The sequence below is a fragment of the Falco biarmicus genome, chromosome 2 (genome assembly GCF_023638135.1).
Source record: "Falco biarmicus isolate bFalBia1 chromosome 2, bFalBia1.pri, whole genome shotgun sequence".
Classification (NCBI taxonomy): domain Eukaryota; kingdom Metazoa; phylum Chordata; class Aves; order Falconiformes; family Falconidae; genus Falco; species Falco biarmicus.
Genome location: NC_079289.1, coordinates 115,249,590 through 115,264,071, shown reverse-complemented (window position 1 = coordinate 115,264,071; position 14,482 = coordinate 115,249,590). Strand labels below are relative to the sequence as shown.

Here is a 14,482-nt window from a genome sequence, read left to right as displayed (position 1 = left end):
CACATATTGTTCTCTGTCACTGACAGGGAGATTAGATCAGAGTCTCTTTCTGGGAGGAGATAAGATCAGAATATAGAAGGCTGAGGAAAAAATATTCTCAGATAGAAAATAGGAGGAGGACAAGGGGGAAAAGGAGAGGCTGGCTTGGGACAGGCTTTCCTGTAGCTGTGCAAAGAAGGTTCACTGGCAGAGAGGGAAAGGAGGAAGATCTGATGGGAAGGTGTAGATGCAGAGGTGGGAAGCAGGATGAATGAGAAAAATAGCAGCAGGATCTCCTGTTACATCCCTGTCTGTCCAAGTGTGTGGTGGGGACACATGAACATTTGTTTTAGACCCTGTTCTCATCTATGGGGTGTTTACCTTCAGTTCAGAACATCACATGGGGGACAGAGGCCACTTCACAGCTGTTTGAAAATAAGTGTCAGAAGAATCCTGTATGTATATTGGCCTTTTGTGCTAAAGGTGATAACATGCCCTGTGTGTTTTTAGGGATCTTACCCTTTCCTAATATGCAATGCTTATAGGCATGTCTCTCCTGTGCGTTGTTATCCTCTTGTCTTAGCATTGGTTTAATTGTCAGGTTTTGCTACTCAAGAGTGCTGTGTAAGTGTTCCCACACCTTCACTTTTGGAAAGACTTTTTAGGGATAGAGGCTCATGGTGGCTGCTGTCCAGAGTTCACTAAAGGTCCTGGTGGCAGCTCAGTGGTGACAGAAAATACACTTTTGGGGTTAACACAACAAAAGTGAAATACTTGTAAAGATCAGAGTCTTGTAAAACCATTGCATGTAACTTGTGCTCTGACCGTCTAGGGTGGATGGCATGTTGCTCTTGACCACGTCCTGAGATTGCTTGCTGTCTGTTTGAACCAGCTGTAATTTACTGAGGACTGAGAGAGTCAAGGCTAGAAAAAGGCCTTACAAACTTACCTAACGAGTGGATCTCAGTGCATGGCTTGTGAGCGTGTCATTCTGAAGCTCCACCAACACTTCACACAGTTACAACAAATGAAAACAAAAACTAGACTGGCAAGGAGTGTCTGAAGTTCTGCTGGTGCATTGCATCCACGGTGTTGTTACCCACACGCCGTCAGTGGCTGGGGAGCATTCGTCATTGCTCAGCCCCAACAGAAAGGGAAGGTGGGAGAGCAAAGGGTCTCTGTCAGAAATTTTGACGAACATAAAAACAGAATCCTGAGCTCTAATTCCAGCTCTGAAATTTAATTTCTTCCTGTGAAAGACATTAACACTATACCCATCTTTAGTTCACACAGTATAGATGTTTCCCTGTGTCTTTAAGGTATTAAGAGTGACCGAGTTTTGTAAATTGCTGTCTTAAAGGCACTTATAATACTGACTACACAGGTGTTTTGTCTTCACTGTGATTTTATTTCAATAGCAAAAATTACTGTTCCATACACCAATGCCCATCTTTGAGCTATCCATTCTGGGATTTCTTTTAACGATGCTATTTTATTACTTACTAAGTAAATGCCAACACACAAATGCTTTTTATTTTTAACCTTATTTATTTTGTCTAACTCTAATGTCATCAAGAAAAAAAAATACTTCACAGACTGCAAAAATCAGAACTACATCTTGTAGAACGGGGTCAGTGGGAAAAAAATTATATTAATTTGCTCATAGTGAGCCCACCAAAGAACTCATACTAGCAAGCATTGTCAGGAAAATTACTATCAGAAGGCATAATGCACTGTGATCCTTTTTTTATGTCGTGCTTGATTCATATATCATAGTCACTCTAGAAAGGAGAGGTATTTTTCAGTTGAGATTCCTCAATTCATGATACATTACTACACTGATAGCAATGGAAATTACTCCAGTGTTGCTGAAAAGTGTTCTATGCACTAGAAAATGTCATGCAAATAATACAACAGAAATAAAACCAGGTCTGTTAACAAACAGGGAGAGAAAGTATCAGTCTGAAAGTAGGGAAAATTCTGTTTCACGGTGCTGTCCATATCACTAGAGTACTTTGGAGTTTACCTGATTGCTTAAGCTAGATAATATGTAGCTGGCACTGTGCAGCCAGAGGGCTGACTTCTGCAGAAAACATCCTATCCAATTCTTCTATTTCTTCCTTTTCTTCAGACGTACTATAGATATTGATGTCTTAGATTATAAAGCACATTGAACTACGTTCAGCACTGGTATAACTGCTGATTTCAAAGCAGTTTAGTACGACAGAAAAGGATTGAGCTTATTGATTTTAGTTCAGATGAAAATTGTGTCCTTATTCTCAACTTAATTCATTTATGAAAATTCTTTACTCAGCTTCTCTGTCCCTTTTCTTGTATGCATGGGGGTGAATTTTGCCTGCTTTAATATATTTTATTTTTATATTTTTTATCTTCTAAAATTACTTGGGTAATCTGCCATCTTCAAAGATATTTGCCTAGCAGGACTTGCAAACTGGTTGCAATGAAATTTAAACCCCTTTCCATGCAGGCAAGATACAGGTTAAATACCATACCTGAGGCACAGAGAGTACAAATTCTGACAGATTTCTCTGATAGCTGCTGGGGGACACAACATATCATTATAATTCACAGCAATCCTAAAACCTTCTTTATGCCTTCTCTCCAATTCTGTATTAAACATGGCAACAGAATGTAAAATGGATTTCTTATTATAGAATTACTTTTAAAAGATGTTTACAATTTTCACCTAAGTGAAACAAAACATTAAAATCTTTGAAGTGAAATAATAGATGCATTTCTTAAATTTGTTTTGTTTGAACATTTTATTTTCATCAATGATTTTCATTTTGAATTACTGTAACTTTAATTTTTCAAAAGAAAAATTATTTCCATTCAAGAACTGTAAGTTTTCATTTTGAAAATATCAAAGTGGAAAATTACAAATATTTGAAATTTTTTTCTAGCATTTCTGGTCAAGTAATTTTGAAACTGATCTTTTCCTGAAAACAGTTTCCAATTTGGTTTTTCAATGGAAAAAGTCATGTCCAAAAGGTCTTGACAATTTACTAGTTGCAGTTCAGATGGCTTTGACACTCAAGGCAAGTATTTTTTCTAGTTTCCTTTTTCAGCTTACCTAACTCTCTACCCAAGTTATCTTTTAAAGTGTTTGGTAATTATCATCCTGCTGGTTCCCACAATTTGCCGTTTATACATGGCTGTAGATTTCCTTCAGATGGTCCCTTCCAGCCACTTTCCATATTGAGCTTGCTGCACTAACAGACATATTGTCATACCATTTGATTTTCTCCTGTCCATGACACTTTTTTTCTGCCCCATCACTTCTTGCTCTTTGTTTTAAGGCTTCAGCACCTCTTCATAGGAGGAATATCACAGAGGTACTTTGTCAAATCTGTCCTTAAGAGTTACTATTACCCTCTTATTTTCTTTGTTAAAACGTTGAAACTCAAGGAAGAGGCCAACTCTTCAATGTTTCTCAGAGGACACACTATATTCTTTTTATAATCTAAATCTTCTGCCAGTTCTCCCACAGGCCTAATGACTAAATCTGGGGAGAAATGAGTTGAACTGTATTTGGTGCTGTCACCTTTCGGTTCTATCAACAGCAACTGTCTGTAAGACATTTGTTTTGATCCCGTGCTGTAATATCAGCATATCAGACTTCGAAGTGACCGACTTTTCCCGTTTCATTTTAAGTAACACATATGTTATGACTGAATGAGAAGAGGCATGCAGGGTTTGCGTAGAGTAAGCTTCTAGACTGCTCGGTTAGCTTCTTTTTGTATAACATACAGTAAGACGTGTAGGGTTTATATCATTAAACCAGAGATTATTTACACTTTATTAAAACTGAACAGGCAATAAACTCTTTTTCTCAATGAACCTTTTTCTCTAGTTATCACTAGCTTTTTCCCTGGAGCAAGGAACGATGGCGACTTCATTGACATCTGGCTCTTAGCTTCTACTTATTACACATGCGGTCATGAACCTTTACTGCTGCAGGGTCAACATTTGTCTTGTTTATTGTCAAACCTGAGCAATGAGGCTTCAGTTCTTACATTCTAAAAACCCCTTTTGTTGAACACATTCCCCTTTGATTTTAAAAACATTCAAAATCCTTTATCTGAAAAAAAAAATGTAGAAAAAAATACTCCAGGATGAAATTTTGTCAAGACCTTTCTCAGTTTAAGTAGTTCAGTGTTTTAAATTATATCATTGATCTCCATCTAGTCTAAACCAGAACTAGAAGTTAAACGTACCTCAGGTTTCCAAATGTAGGTGTTTGTTCTGTGAGCTGATGATCACTTGCTGGCTGATATTACATCACAGAAAAATTGCTGTTAGTCTCCATGTTCACCAGTTTATGAATCCTAATATCCAAGGGGAGTGAAATTTCTTTCTAACTGTACAAATCCCACATTCAAAAACAGGGAAAAAAATAGGTCAGGGAGAAGACACAACGTACCTTTCCTAAACACGATGTGCCTTCCCCTGCTTTGGATGTTGTACAGATGATAAATCTTGGGACTGTAAATCCTTCACCTGCCTCCTTCAGTTTAATTCATTTCAAAACACTTGGTGAACAGCCCTTTACAGTCCCTGAGGTATGAGTGCCATTACTTATGAAATTCTGAAGTTGTAGTACTCTTGTATGATCTCATACTAGCAAAGCAATTTCTTCTATAACCTATGCTTTCCAAATTATTCTCAGAAATAAGATTTTGCAGTTCTGCGGATATATTGATCATGAAATCTCATTAAAAATCTAGATTTTAAGGCCTTAGTATTTTTTATTTTCACTGTTTCATCAAGAGAAAGAAATTGGAAATTTTTCTCATTTTAGGCATTTAAGTTCCAAAAGCCAGTAAGATGCAATAAGGTCACGGCTTTAGAGGTGTGTTCTAGCCCTGCCGGATATATCACAGAACAGAAGATTGATATACCATGTCTCCTTCAAAACATTCAGGTTCCATGACTTTGATTTATGGTAGGACTTTGGAAGTCCAAATTAGCTAGTATTTTTCCAGTGGCAGTGCTCAGGCAAACAAACTTTTAAGGAGAGCCTTCTAAGAGCTAAAGTGGCAAAATCATACAGGAAAATCCCAACGCAGCTTCCCCTTTTGCCAAAAGATTCCCAGAGCATTAGTCTGATGACACACTCCTTCAGGGAAGCGCATGCTTCGGTTTATTTTGGGAAATTAAGTAGAAATAAAATGAATGCGGGGGTTTTGGTAAAAAGGAGACCTAGGACACTTGGCTTTTGTTAGCTGTTTGAGAAGCTGCTGGTTTATTCAGAGGTTACGTTCAGCATCTGTTAATTGTACTCTTGCACTTGATGACACCTCTGTTTTGAAGTGAAAGGCAAGCTGTAAAATTGGTTTTTTAATCCCTTCACTCTTCCTGGACCTTATTGGCTAATAAAACCTGGTTTTATTTTAGCGGAAGAAGCAGAACCTAATAAAATAAAAGCTGTATGACAATATCAATTCTAATCCTATAACATCAGGGAGATATAATTTTCTTAAGGAAGCTTCTGCCTTTAAGGCCTCTCTCTTCTAGATTTGGTTCATGTCTGAAGACACACTGTTACAGGACAGAGCTCTCATTTCATTTTCTTTCATTCTGTCCTTCAAGTCTAAGGACAACTAATTCAAACAGCACCCAATGGAGGGGATAACAAATTATTTCCTCCAGTTAAATATATGTCTATTCATTACTTGGGTTTTTTGTTTTTCAAAAGTTCTGATTCCAAAACGACTGGGGTAGAGAATTTAGTTTTGCTGTAGACGTACCCTGCACTGGGAAGTGCTTTGAAACATTTTTGCAAACACTGTTTTTCATTTACTGGATTATGACCCATTGAAAACTGACCTGCAGGCATCCAGGGTATATTTGGTAGGGGCTTTATATAAATTTTGAGTGGCTTCAGGATCAAAAGAAAGTTGTGATTTCCATACAAGCTTAATTAGTAAATGTGTATAGGAAATGCGAGGAGACACGCATTCTTCAAAGGCCCTTACATACACAGGAAAACATCAGGTGGAGCAAGCTTTGAGGTTCCTCTCGTTACTCAGCTCAGCCCTGATTCATGCTGAAACTGGTGGCCTTTGGCTGGATTAACAGTGAAATATGTAATTAATTTCAAGTAGGTGTGTAAGCCCATTTAAATAAATCATGTGCAATTGCTCTTTTGGGGCATAACAGCATAAAGTACATTTTAAATGCTTTCTACAATCACACGATAGTCAGGTATTCTGATATTCTGGTGGCATTTCTTTTCATGTAGGTCTTAGTGCATGACAACCCCTATAGACAGATATTGCTATAAATATATATTTTCGATAGATATTTTGTCATCATTACAATTACATTCCTTACTCATAGCATGCTCAGTTATATCACAAACATACTGATCCCCGTCTCAAAGTGTCAGTAAAGCAAGATGAGCCACGCTGCGGAGGGCAGATGGTTTGGCTCTTGCAGTCAAAGTACAAGTCCCCATGATCTTGTGATGCGGCACAAAGGAAAGGTCATTATTTGTTGTGAAGTCATGATGAATGCTTCGCTTTTCTGGGATCTGATGAAACTTGGGAACTCGAATATCCTATCCATTATTTCTCTGTCTACTTGTATTGCATGTGTGAGTTTCTTCAATATTTTTGCGTTCTTGTTTCGCTGACAACTACAGGTAACCCTGAACTATTAAAAAAGACAGCTTTTAAGACAGCTGTTGAAGGTTATTTCAAAAAACGTGGTGTTTAGGTTCAACAATGCAAACTGTACTGTAGTTCTTCAGGCACTGTGAATGATCTAACAGATATTTTTATCTATTTAAGGTGAGTTTGGAGAAGTATGCAGTGGACGTCTAAAGACACCAGGAAAAAGAGAGATACCTGTTGCAATTAAAACTCTAAAAGGTGGCTATGTGGACAGGCAAAGAAGAGATTTCCTGAGAGAGGCTAGTATCATGGGACAATTTGATCACCCAAATATAATTCGCCTTGAAGGAGTTGTTACAAAAAGTAAGTTCCTATTAATAGGGGTTTTTTGTTGGTTTTCACATCCTCTGTTATTTACTATCAAATTAATCATTACTTCCACATTCAAGATGGATTGCCATTCTCAGTAATTATCCAAATCATAAAGTGGCAGTAGATACTGCAGAGTTTGGGACCATAATAAGAAATGCATAGCCTATCTGTTTCCAATTAATATGGTTTGGTTTTATATTTTAATAAATATCCTCCTCATTCAAATAAAGTCTTTACAGGTTCTTATGAAATAGACTGTAGAGCTTGCTTATAGGCAAGTGGAATACAGCAGAGAAAACCGTAAACGTTAACTAAGTTGACAATGAAGTCAAATTGTCTTGTAAGGTAGCAGCTATCTTTTTCTTTTCCCCCAAGCACTCATTATTTACTTGGTTGTGTTTTGCCGATTTTTATATCAGAAGAGATCAACTTCCTGTTTAAAAGAAATAAAATGTAACCTCTTTTAAACTTATTGTAGACTTGCAAATGATTCACTAAAATTCCATAATAATCTATAAAATGTCTTACTCTTTATACCTGTTGCAGCTGACAAGAGATATCTCTTGTCTCTGAAATCTAGCATTTTAAGCAGTTATGAAATTTTCTGAAATGCTGAAATATCTAGCTATCACTTAAGTATTAAGCAAAAAGACTTATTAACATGCATGTAATTTCTTTAATGCCAGCTTTTTCAGTAATGAATTAAAAGACTCATAAGTGATACTCTTCTCAAAATTAATCATTGCCTCAGCTAAGCCATGTTGTTTGCTGATATGCAGTACTTATATTTTTCTTTTAAAGATAAGTTTTGTGTGTATAAAACAATGATGTCCTCTTACCGTCACATAAATACAATCAATATTTTAGGAATATTTCCTGTTTTCACCTTGTTACAATATCAAAAGCTGTTCGGGAAATGCAATTTACTAGAACAAAGAGGAAAGTATAGATCCTGAGCTCATGGCATTGGAATGGGGTTTCAGTAGGTATATGGAATGACCTTTTTCAAATCTGTCTCTCTGAGGTTCTAAAAATGAAAAGGATCTTTCCTTTCTTCTTCACACAGTATTGCAAGGATAAATTCATTATCATTTAGGAATGTTTGGTTACTAGACTAACAAAATCCGTTAGGTTGAAGACTTCTGGAAAAATATTGCTTAGTGTCTTCCATCACTCTCCTGCCAGTAACCGCTCTACTGACAAAAAAACAAGAACACAAGTTAATACTGGCTGAGCAGCATTAGAGATCTTTGTCAAGAGATGTAAATATGTAGGAACTTCACTGAATTTAGCTCATTGCTTCATAATGGGCAGCACAGCAACAATTGAATTCCAGCAGCCTTCACCAGCATGGGCAGGTCATGCACCAGTATCACAGGTATGACTAGGAGCCATGCAGTGGATCGAGTAGCGTCTGTCTCATTTCTGAAAAAGGCTGATGGCTGTGATTTACGAACATTTTTTAAATCCAGTGAGAAGGTGCACACCGAGTACAATATCGTGTGCTTGGCAAAGGCTTGATTGTTTAGTCTTTGTCACATTTATAATTTTTCTTTCTGTAATGTCTCATCATCAGTCTAGGGAGAAATGAAGATTGCATTCTGAAAACAGAAACAGATAAATCAGTGCTCCAGCATTAGAGCTTTTGTTCCTGTTCTACAGGAAAAGTGATTATAGACACCTGTAAGTCAAGAAGTCAGCAGCAGCAGTTCCACTTTTTTCTAACGAGTCAACAAACTTCATTATTGTTTTTGGAAAGTTTGCATAGAGGTCATATAAAAACTGTAGGTGTTACTGTTAAAGTCATACTGTCCTATAAAAATAGCATCTCTTTCAGATATAAAATACATAGACGAAGTTTGAAAGAAATTATTTTGGGGTCAGGCAGGTTTAAAAAATAAAACAATTATACAGCAATAGTTATAGAATGGAAAAAATACATGAGTTATCAACAAATTTCACCCTAAGGCATGGAAAGTGCAAGTTATAGAAAGTGTAAAGGACAAAGTTGTGCAGTACTGCTCTGCTGCAGGAAAGAAGCTGGCAGGCAGGCTGCGCAATGGACGCGTACACGCCACTATGCTGCTTTTTTGCCAGTTTATCTTTAGGATGTTGCCTTGCATTTATACTGCCCCATCTGTGGTACTGAGAGAATAACATGGCTTTAGCTGGAAGCAGAACAGTTACCTCGCATTTCACTAAATCCTAAATCTAGGATTGCATCAGCCAACACAGGACAGAAATTTCCCATAATGAGAAGGTGTGCTGTAAAAGTCAGACAGAATCTTGTCATAGCCAAATTATTTATGTAATGATAGCATGATTAAATGGTGTTTTGTGTTAAAACTTAGATTAATAACAGCAGAAACTATTTATCTGAAGTGCGTTACAGTGCCACTAACATATAAAGGCACATCAGATGCAGTAAATTTGATTAATAGGTGTCTAACGCTGTCCTTAGCACATGCTTTCCTCTTTGTAACCATTAGTCATTAACTTCTAGCAGTTGCTGATATATGTTGCATCAGGTTGCAAGCAGTACCTTCCATTACAGTGTCATTGAATACTGAACAGAAAACAAAAAGGATTTGATTATAATAAGCAGAAGTGCTCTACCAAGTCAATAGCTATTGACTGGGGCAGTAACAAATTTGCCTGTTCGCTACAAATGAAATCTTTTATCTGGTGCTACCAGCTAAGCAGATGTTAACTTTTAAACGATACTGGTTTCAAAATTGCTATGGAATATATACAGTACAGGATGACAAAATGCTCAACTAAGCCTGCTCCAAAGTAGGTCTGAAACAGAGTTTTAATCCCCTTTTCTAATTACTTCATTTCTCATCTGTCCTAACTGCGATCCCTAATCATGGAGAGCAGTAGGCAGAACAGTTGCTGTAGCACAAGCTTTCTGTTAGCAACGAGTTCATTTCAAGGGCAATTTGCAGTGCCAAGGCAAATACGCTGTGGCACAGAATCTGGATCTGATTGCTGGCTTATATGGCTAATCAGAAGGCACAAGGGAAACTTTATTCCTCTTTGGTTTGCTTTAACAACACCATTCCTTGCAGGGTTTGCCATAAAAGGCTACTTATTTATTGCCTCACTAATTTATGAGAGATGCTTAGGTACTTTGTAAAAACATTCATGTCCCCCTTTCAAGTCGTATTAGGACAGTGCTAATTCTGGGACCTCTTCTTGGGGGTGTCAGGGTACACTCGGCTGAACTGTACATTATTGTCCGAGCTGCTGCTGTTTCATAAACAGGTATAAAAAAACCAAGATGTCTTTCTGCAGCGTGAACATATGTAACCAACATTGAGATCAGGGCTTTATAGAACTAAGACATGTCTTCCACTTCCACATCATGCTGAAGGCTGCATCACAGCCTTTCCATGAAAAGTCTGTAAATTAAAGCTATGCTTGACAGCAAACACCTGCCAATATAACTGTATCTACAAGAGACATGAAAAAATGGTCTCTGACTATTGAAACCCAGGAAGAAACCACTGGTGTTAGGCTAGCCAAACTGGATTCTATAGGTAGCTTAGCTTGATAGTGTCTTACCCAATTATTTATAGCACAGCCTTGTCAGGTCTGTGTAATACTGTGGCATTACCAAACAGCAATGCATGCAAGGGCTCTGCTGTGTTCATAATCTTAGTTTGTTCCCCTTCCCCTCAGATCTATCCCAAAGAACTTTGGGTTCTTAAAACTAATTTCCAAGGAATTGCTTCTGAACTTTGGCTGCTGGAGGATTTGCACTTGCCACATGTACAATAGGAATCCTTTTAAGGCATTCATTTGCTTTAACAACATTACGTATGTTGTTATTCTCCAGAATTTTCAAATTAATCCCTTCACAAAAGGAGGATGAATGAAGGACAGCACCTGGATTTTTGGTTCTGTGTAAGCTCACACCCTCATGACATCGAGTCTGTGTCTAGAATGACACCTTCAACTCCCTCATCATCTCCGCATTGTTTTGCTTTAGTGACTTTCCAACAGTGAATGCTCTCGCAGTTCTGAAATCCTTAGTCAGTCATCTGGCAGATGAAGTTCAAAGCTCTAATCATTGAGTTGCTTTTTAAATTATTGTACATAACCGGTTCAGTGCAAGAAGAGTCCGGAGGTCAGCGTACCTTGCCTTGTCCGTGAAGAAGGCAGAGCAGCAGCATGATCCTCCTTCACTACAGTTTCCAGTATGTAGCTGTTCATATCTGATCCATTTTTCATTTTTAAAAAATGCAGGAGATAACAATGATTTTTTTATTTTATTTTATTTTATTTTATTTTTAGCCAAGACTTTGTGTTCTAGGTCTTTGAGCCCTTAGTATGATGAATTTAATGTTGGCCTTTTCTCCAACCTGTTAACAGGCTGAGACTGTTAAATGAAGTTCAGAATTCCTTTTGGAAGGTAGATGTGTTTATTATGTATTTTGCAGTACATGTTTCTTACGCAGCATTGCATATTTGGCTGTTATGCAAAAGATTTAGGAAATTTTGTGGCAGCGTTTGTAACATTCTTACCTTGGCCGTGGATGGTGAAATTGTACTCCCAAGAAATGTGATTTTGCAAAGTTTAAATGTTGACCTTGTAGGAGTTAGGTTGTGACTGTTTGAAGCAGGCTACACCATGATATTTCACAGAATATTATTGTGAATATACAGCAAAAAATGTGAGACCTACATTACAGTATTTATCATCGGTTTCTGGAAAGTGAAACCTTTAGGGACAACAGAAAACATACGACATTAATGAATTCCATATTAGCATTGTATATAACCTACAGTCTAACCAGTTTCAAATCTTGACATTTACTTCTGTCAGTAATCTCAGTACATCACAGAGAGCTCACTGACATCTCCAGGCACAGAGGTACCTGTTGGAGGCCAAAATGGCTTCAGACACCCCCCACCCACCCATCCTTGAACCTGCCCCCTGCACTGGCAGGCACTTGCACCCACCTTGGGCAGCAGAGACATACAGCAGGGTATGAAGACATTATTCATCCCTGAATGTCTTTTATTCTGCTTGTGGACAACCCATGGTGACCCAGAGTGGTGGTGAGACTGTATGAGTGTCATATTAGCCAGTTGGCTTTACATGACATTAGGCATTAAGCTGAATTTCTCTGATGCAGCATAGTATAGCTGTGCACATAATGATATACAAAACAGCAGAATTTCAGTTGTGTTGTAAATTGTTCAGTAACTGGAGCTGTAAATTTAAGTTTGGCTCACTGCCTTTATTTTCCTTTGTATCCTGTTTCATCGATATATATCACAACACATTACTGAATTCTGTGTTGCTGTGGCCAGCAAATTAGCACAAAACCCACAATCACCACCTGCACTGTTAGCCAAATTTACTAGATCAATTTATTAAAATATCATCCAAAATAAAGCACTGAAAGTTAGAGCTGTGGATATGACTGCTGTAACACAGATATAACTAAGTGTCTGTAGCCTTCTTGCAAAATAGATTACCCTTCAGGAACTGGTATTCGAAGAACTTAATTAATGTTGATAGTACTGAGTTATTTTTACACATGCATGCAGATATTTCAGACAACACAGCAAAATACCATGCATTCCATTTGTTGAAGGTTGCTGGCAAAAATTAAGAATACACAATATTGGTTCTCCTGAATGGCACATGCTTAAAAGACATTAGTTTTTAAATTGTGGGGAAAATTAATTTTTTCTTTCACTTATTACATTCTGAGATATTTTTTTTTTTTTTTTTTACAAAAAGCAAAGGGCCATTATGTTTTCCTGCAATTCAAATCAGTCACGTTTCTGTGTTCTGCTTTTCTATTTCGCAGCTAGCAAGCTATACATTATAACTGTCAATTCTGCTGTAACATCTTTCACACAATGATAAGCAATGAGGAAAAGTGTATCATCAAACAGCTAACATCTTGTTAGCAGCAGCTTAATATGACCATGATACAGTATCTAACATAACTAAACTTCTATAATTCTACTTTTATAGGTTACATCTGAGAAACAGGGTTTCACTTCCTTCAGGATCCTTCCCCTTCAGATGTCTGTATTCAGACACACAGGATCTGACCTTCAAAGATATTTGGATGCCTTGATATGAGATGTGGTTCTAGTAGAAAAACAGGTGGCAAAAGTCATTCCTACCAATAGCCATAAAAAGACAAAGTCCCGTAGATAAGAAATGGACAGATTTATTTTTTTTTTCTTTTTAAGGAAAAGCATGGTTATCAATTTGCATAATGATCATCATTATTAACTGCAGGTGATCGCATTTCCATGTATCTTCTAAATAAACTATGTAATGTCTTCCTCCACCATGAAAGTAGAGAAGAGTATAGTAAGTTAAAGGGCAAGATAGTTGTATTGTGTAGGTGATATATGAAGGATTGGGGCTTTTTTTAGCACCTGTAACCAGAATATTTAATGGATAACAGGAGGAGACAGGATGGCACTGTGCTGACAGGTTTGATACAACAGCATGGCTGATCTGTTGCCTGTGTAGGAAAACCGTATAAGCAATGACAAGAACAATTATAAATGACAATTGCAATTGCCCGTTAAAGGAGTGAGTGGGTTAAAAAGTGTAGATAAAGCAATCGGTAATCCTGATTCACAAGCTGTGTTTGGTCGATTTATTCTGATAACTTTGCATTCATTTTTTGTTCTGTGTAGGGGCAATAACACACCAGTAAATACACATGATTGAGTATTGGTAAAGTCCTGTTGCAACTTTGTTGTTACTAAACCTTTGCTGTGTGGTGAGGGACTCTCACTCAAATTAATACCAAGACATGCTGAGTTTGAGAATAATTGCTAATGATAGCTGAGAGAGGTTCTGCTGTATTTTAAAGCCTAACAAAGTCAGATTAGACCAGAAGCATTATTTGGTAAACTTCAACCTAATTATTAAATATTACAGTATGCTCGAAATTGAGGCAGGGTTCTGTCCTTGTAAACGGCAAAGTAAATAAACTTTGTACTGTTTTTCAACAATAAATCTTTCTCTCATAATTCACAGAATGTACAGCATTGGGCTGTGAAGGACAGAGAGGTCATCTTGTCCATCGTCCTGCCTCTAGGCAAATTGGTTGTATTTAAACCAGTCTGGATAGATGGTTGCCTATCCTATTTTCAGAAACCTCTCCTGGTGAAGGTTCCACAGCCTCCCTGGGCAACCTGTAGTGTGCTTAGCTATCATCATACTTAACCTTCCCAGTAGTAAATTCAGTATTGTTTTTACTGCACCTTATGGCCATTAACTCTTTTCCTGTCTGTGGTGGAACACTTTGTGCCTTTCCTCTTTGCAGCGGTATTTTACATTTGTAGACCATTATAATGTCTTTACTGTCTTCAGTAAATCATCCAGGTTCTGTCAAGTCTTTCTTCATGGTATATGTTTGCTAGACCTTTGGTCATTCTTACAGCTTTACTTTGGACTCTTTCCAGTCAATTCATATCTTTTTTAAAGTATGGCTTTCAAGAGT

The 14,482-nt window shown here is 37.4% G+C and overlaps 1 protein-coding gene across 2 annotated transcripts in view; it reads left to right on the top strand.

The window, feature by feature from the left end:
• EPHA6 (EPH receptor A6) overlaps nt 1-14,482 on the top strand; it is a 513,578-nt gene that overhangs the window by 395,911 nt on the left and 103,185 nt on the right. For both annotated transcript variants that reach the window (XM_056329721.1, XM_056329720.1), the window contains exon 11: nt 6,795-6,980. In XM_056329721.1, the coding sequence (XP_056185696.1) occupies nt 6,795-6,980 (186 nt within the window). The remainder of the gene's footprint in view (nt 1-6,794; nt 6,981-14,482) is intronic.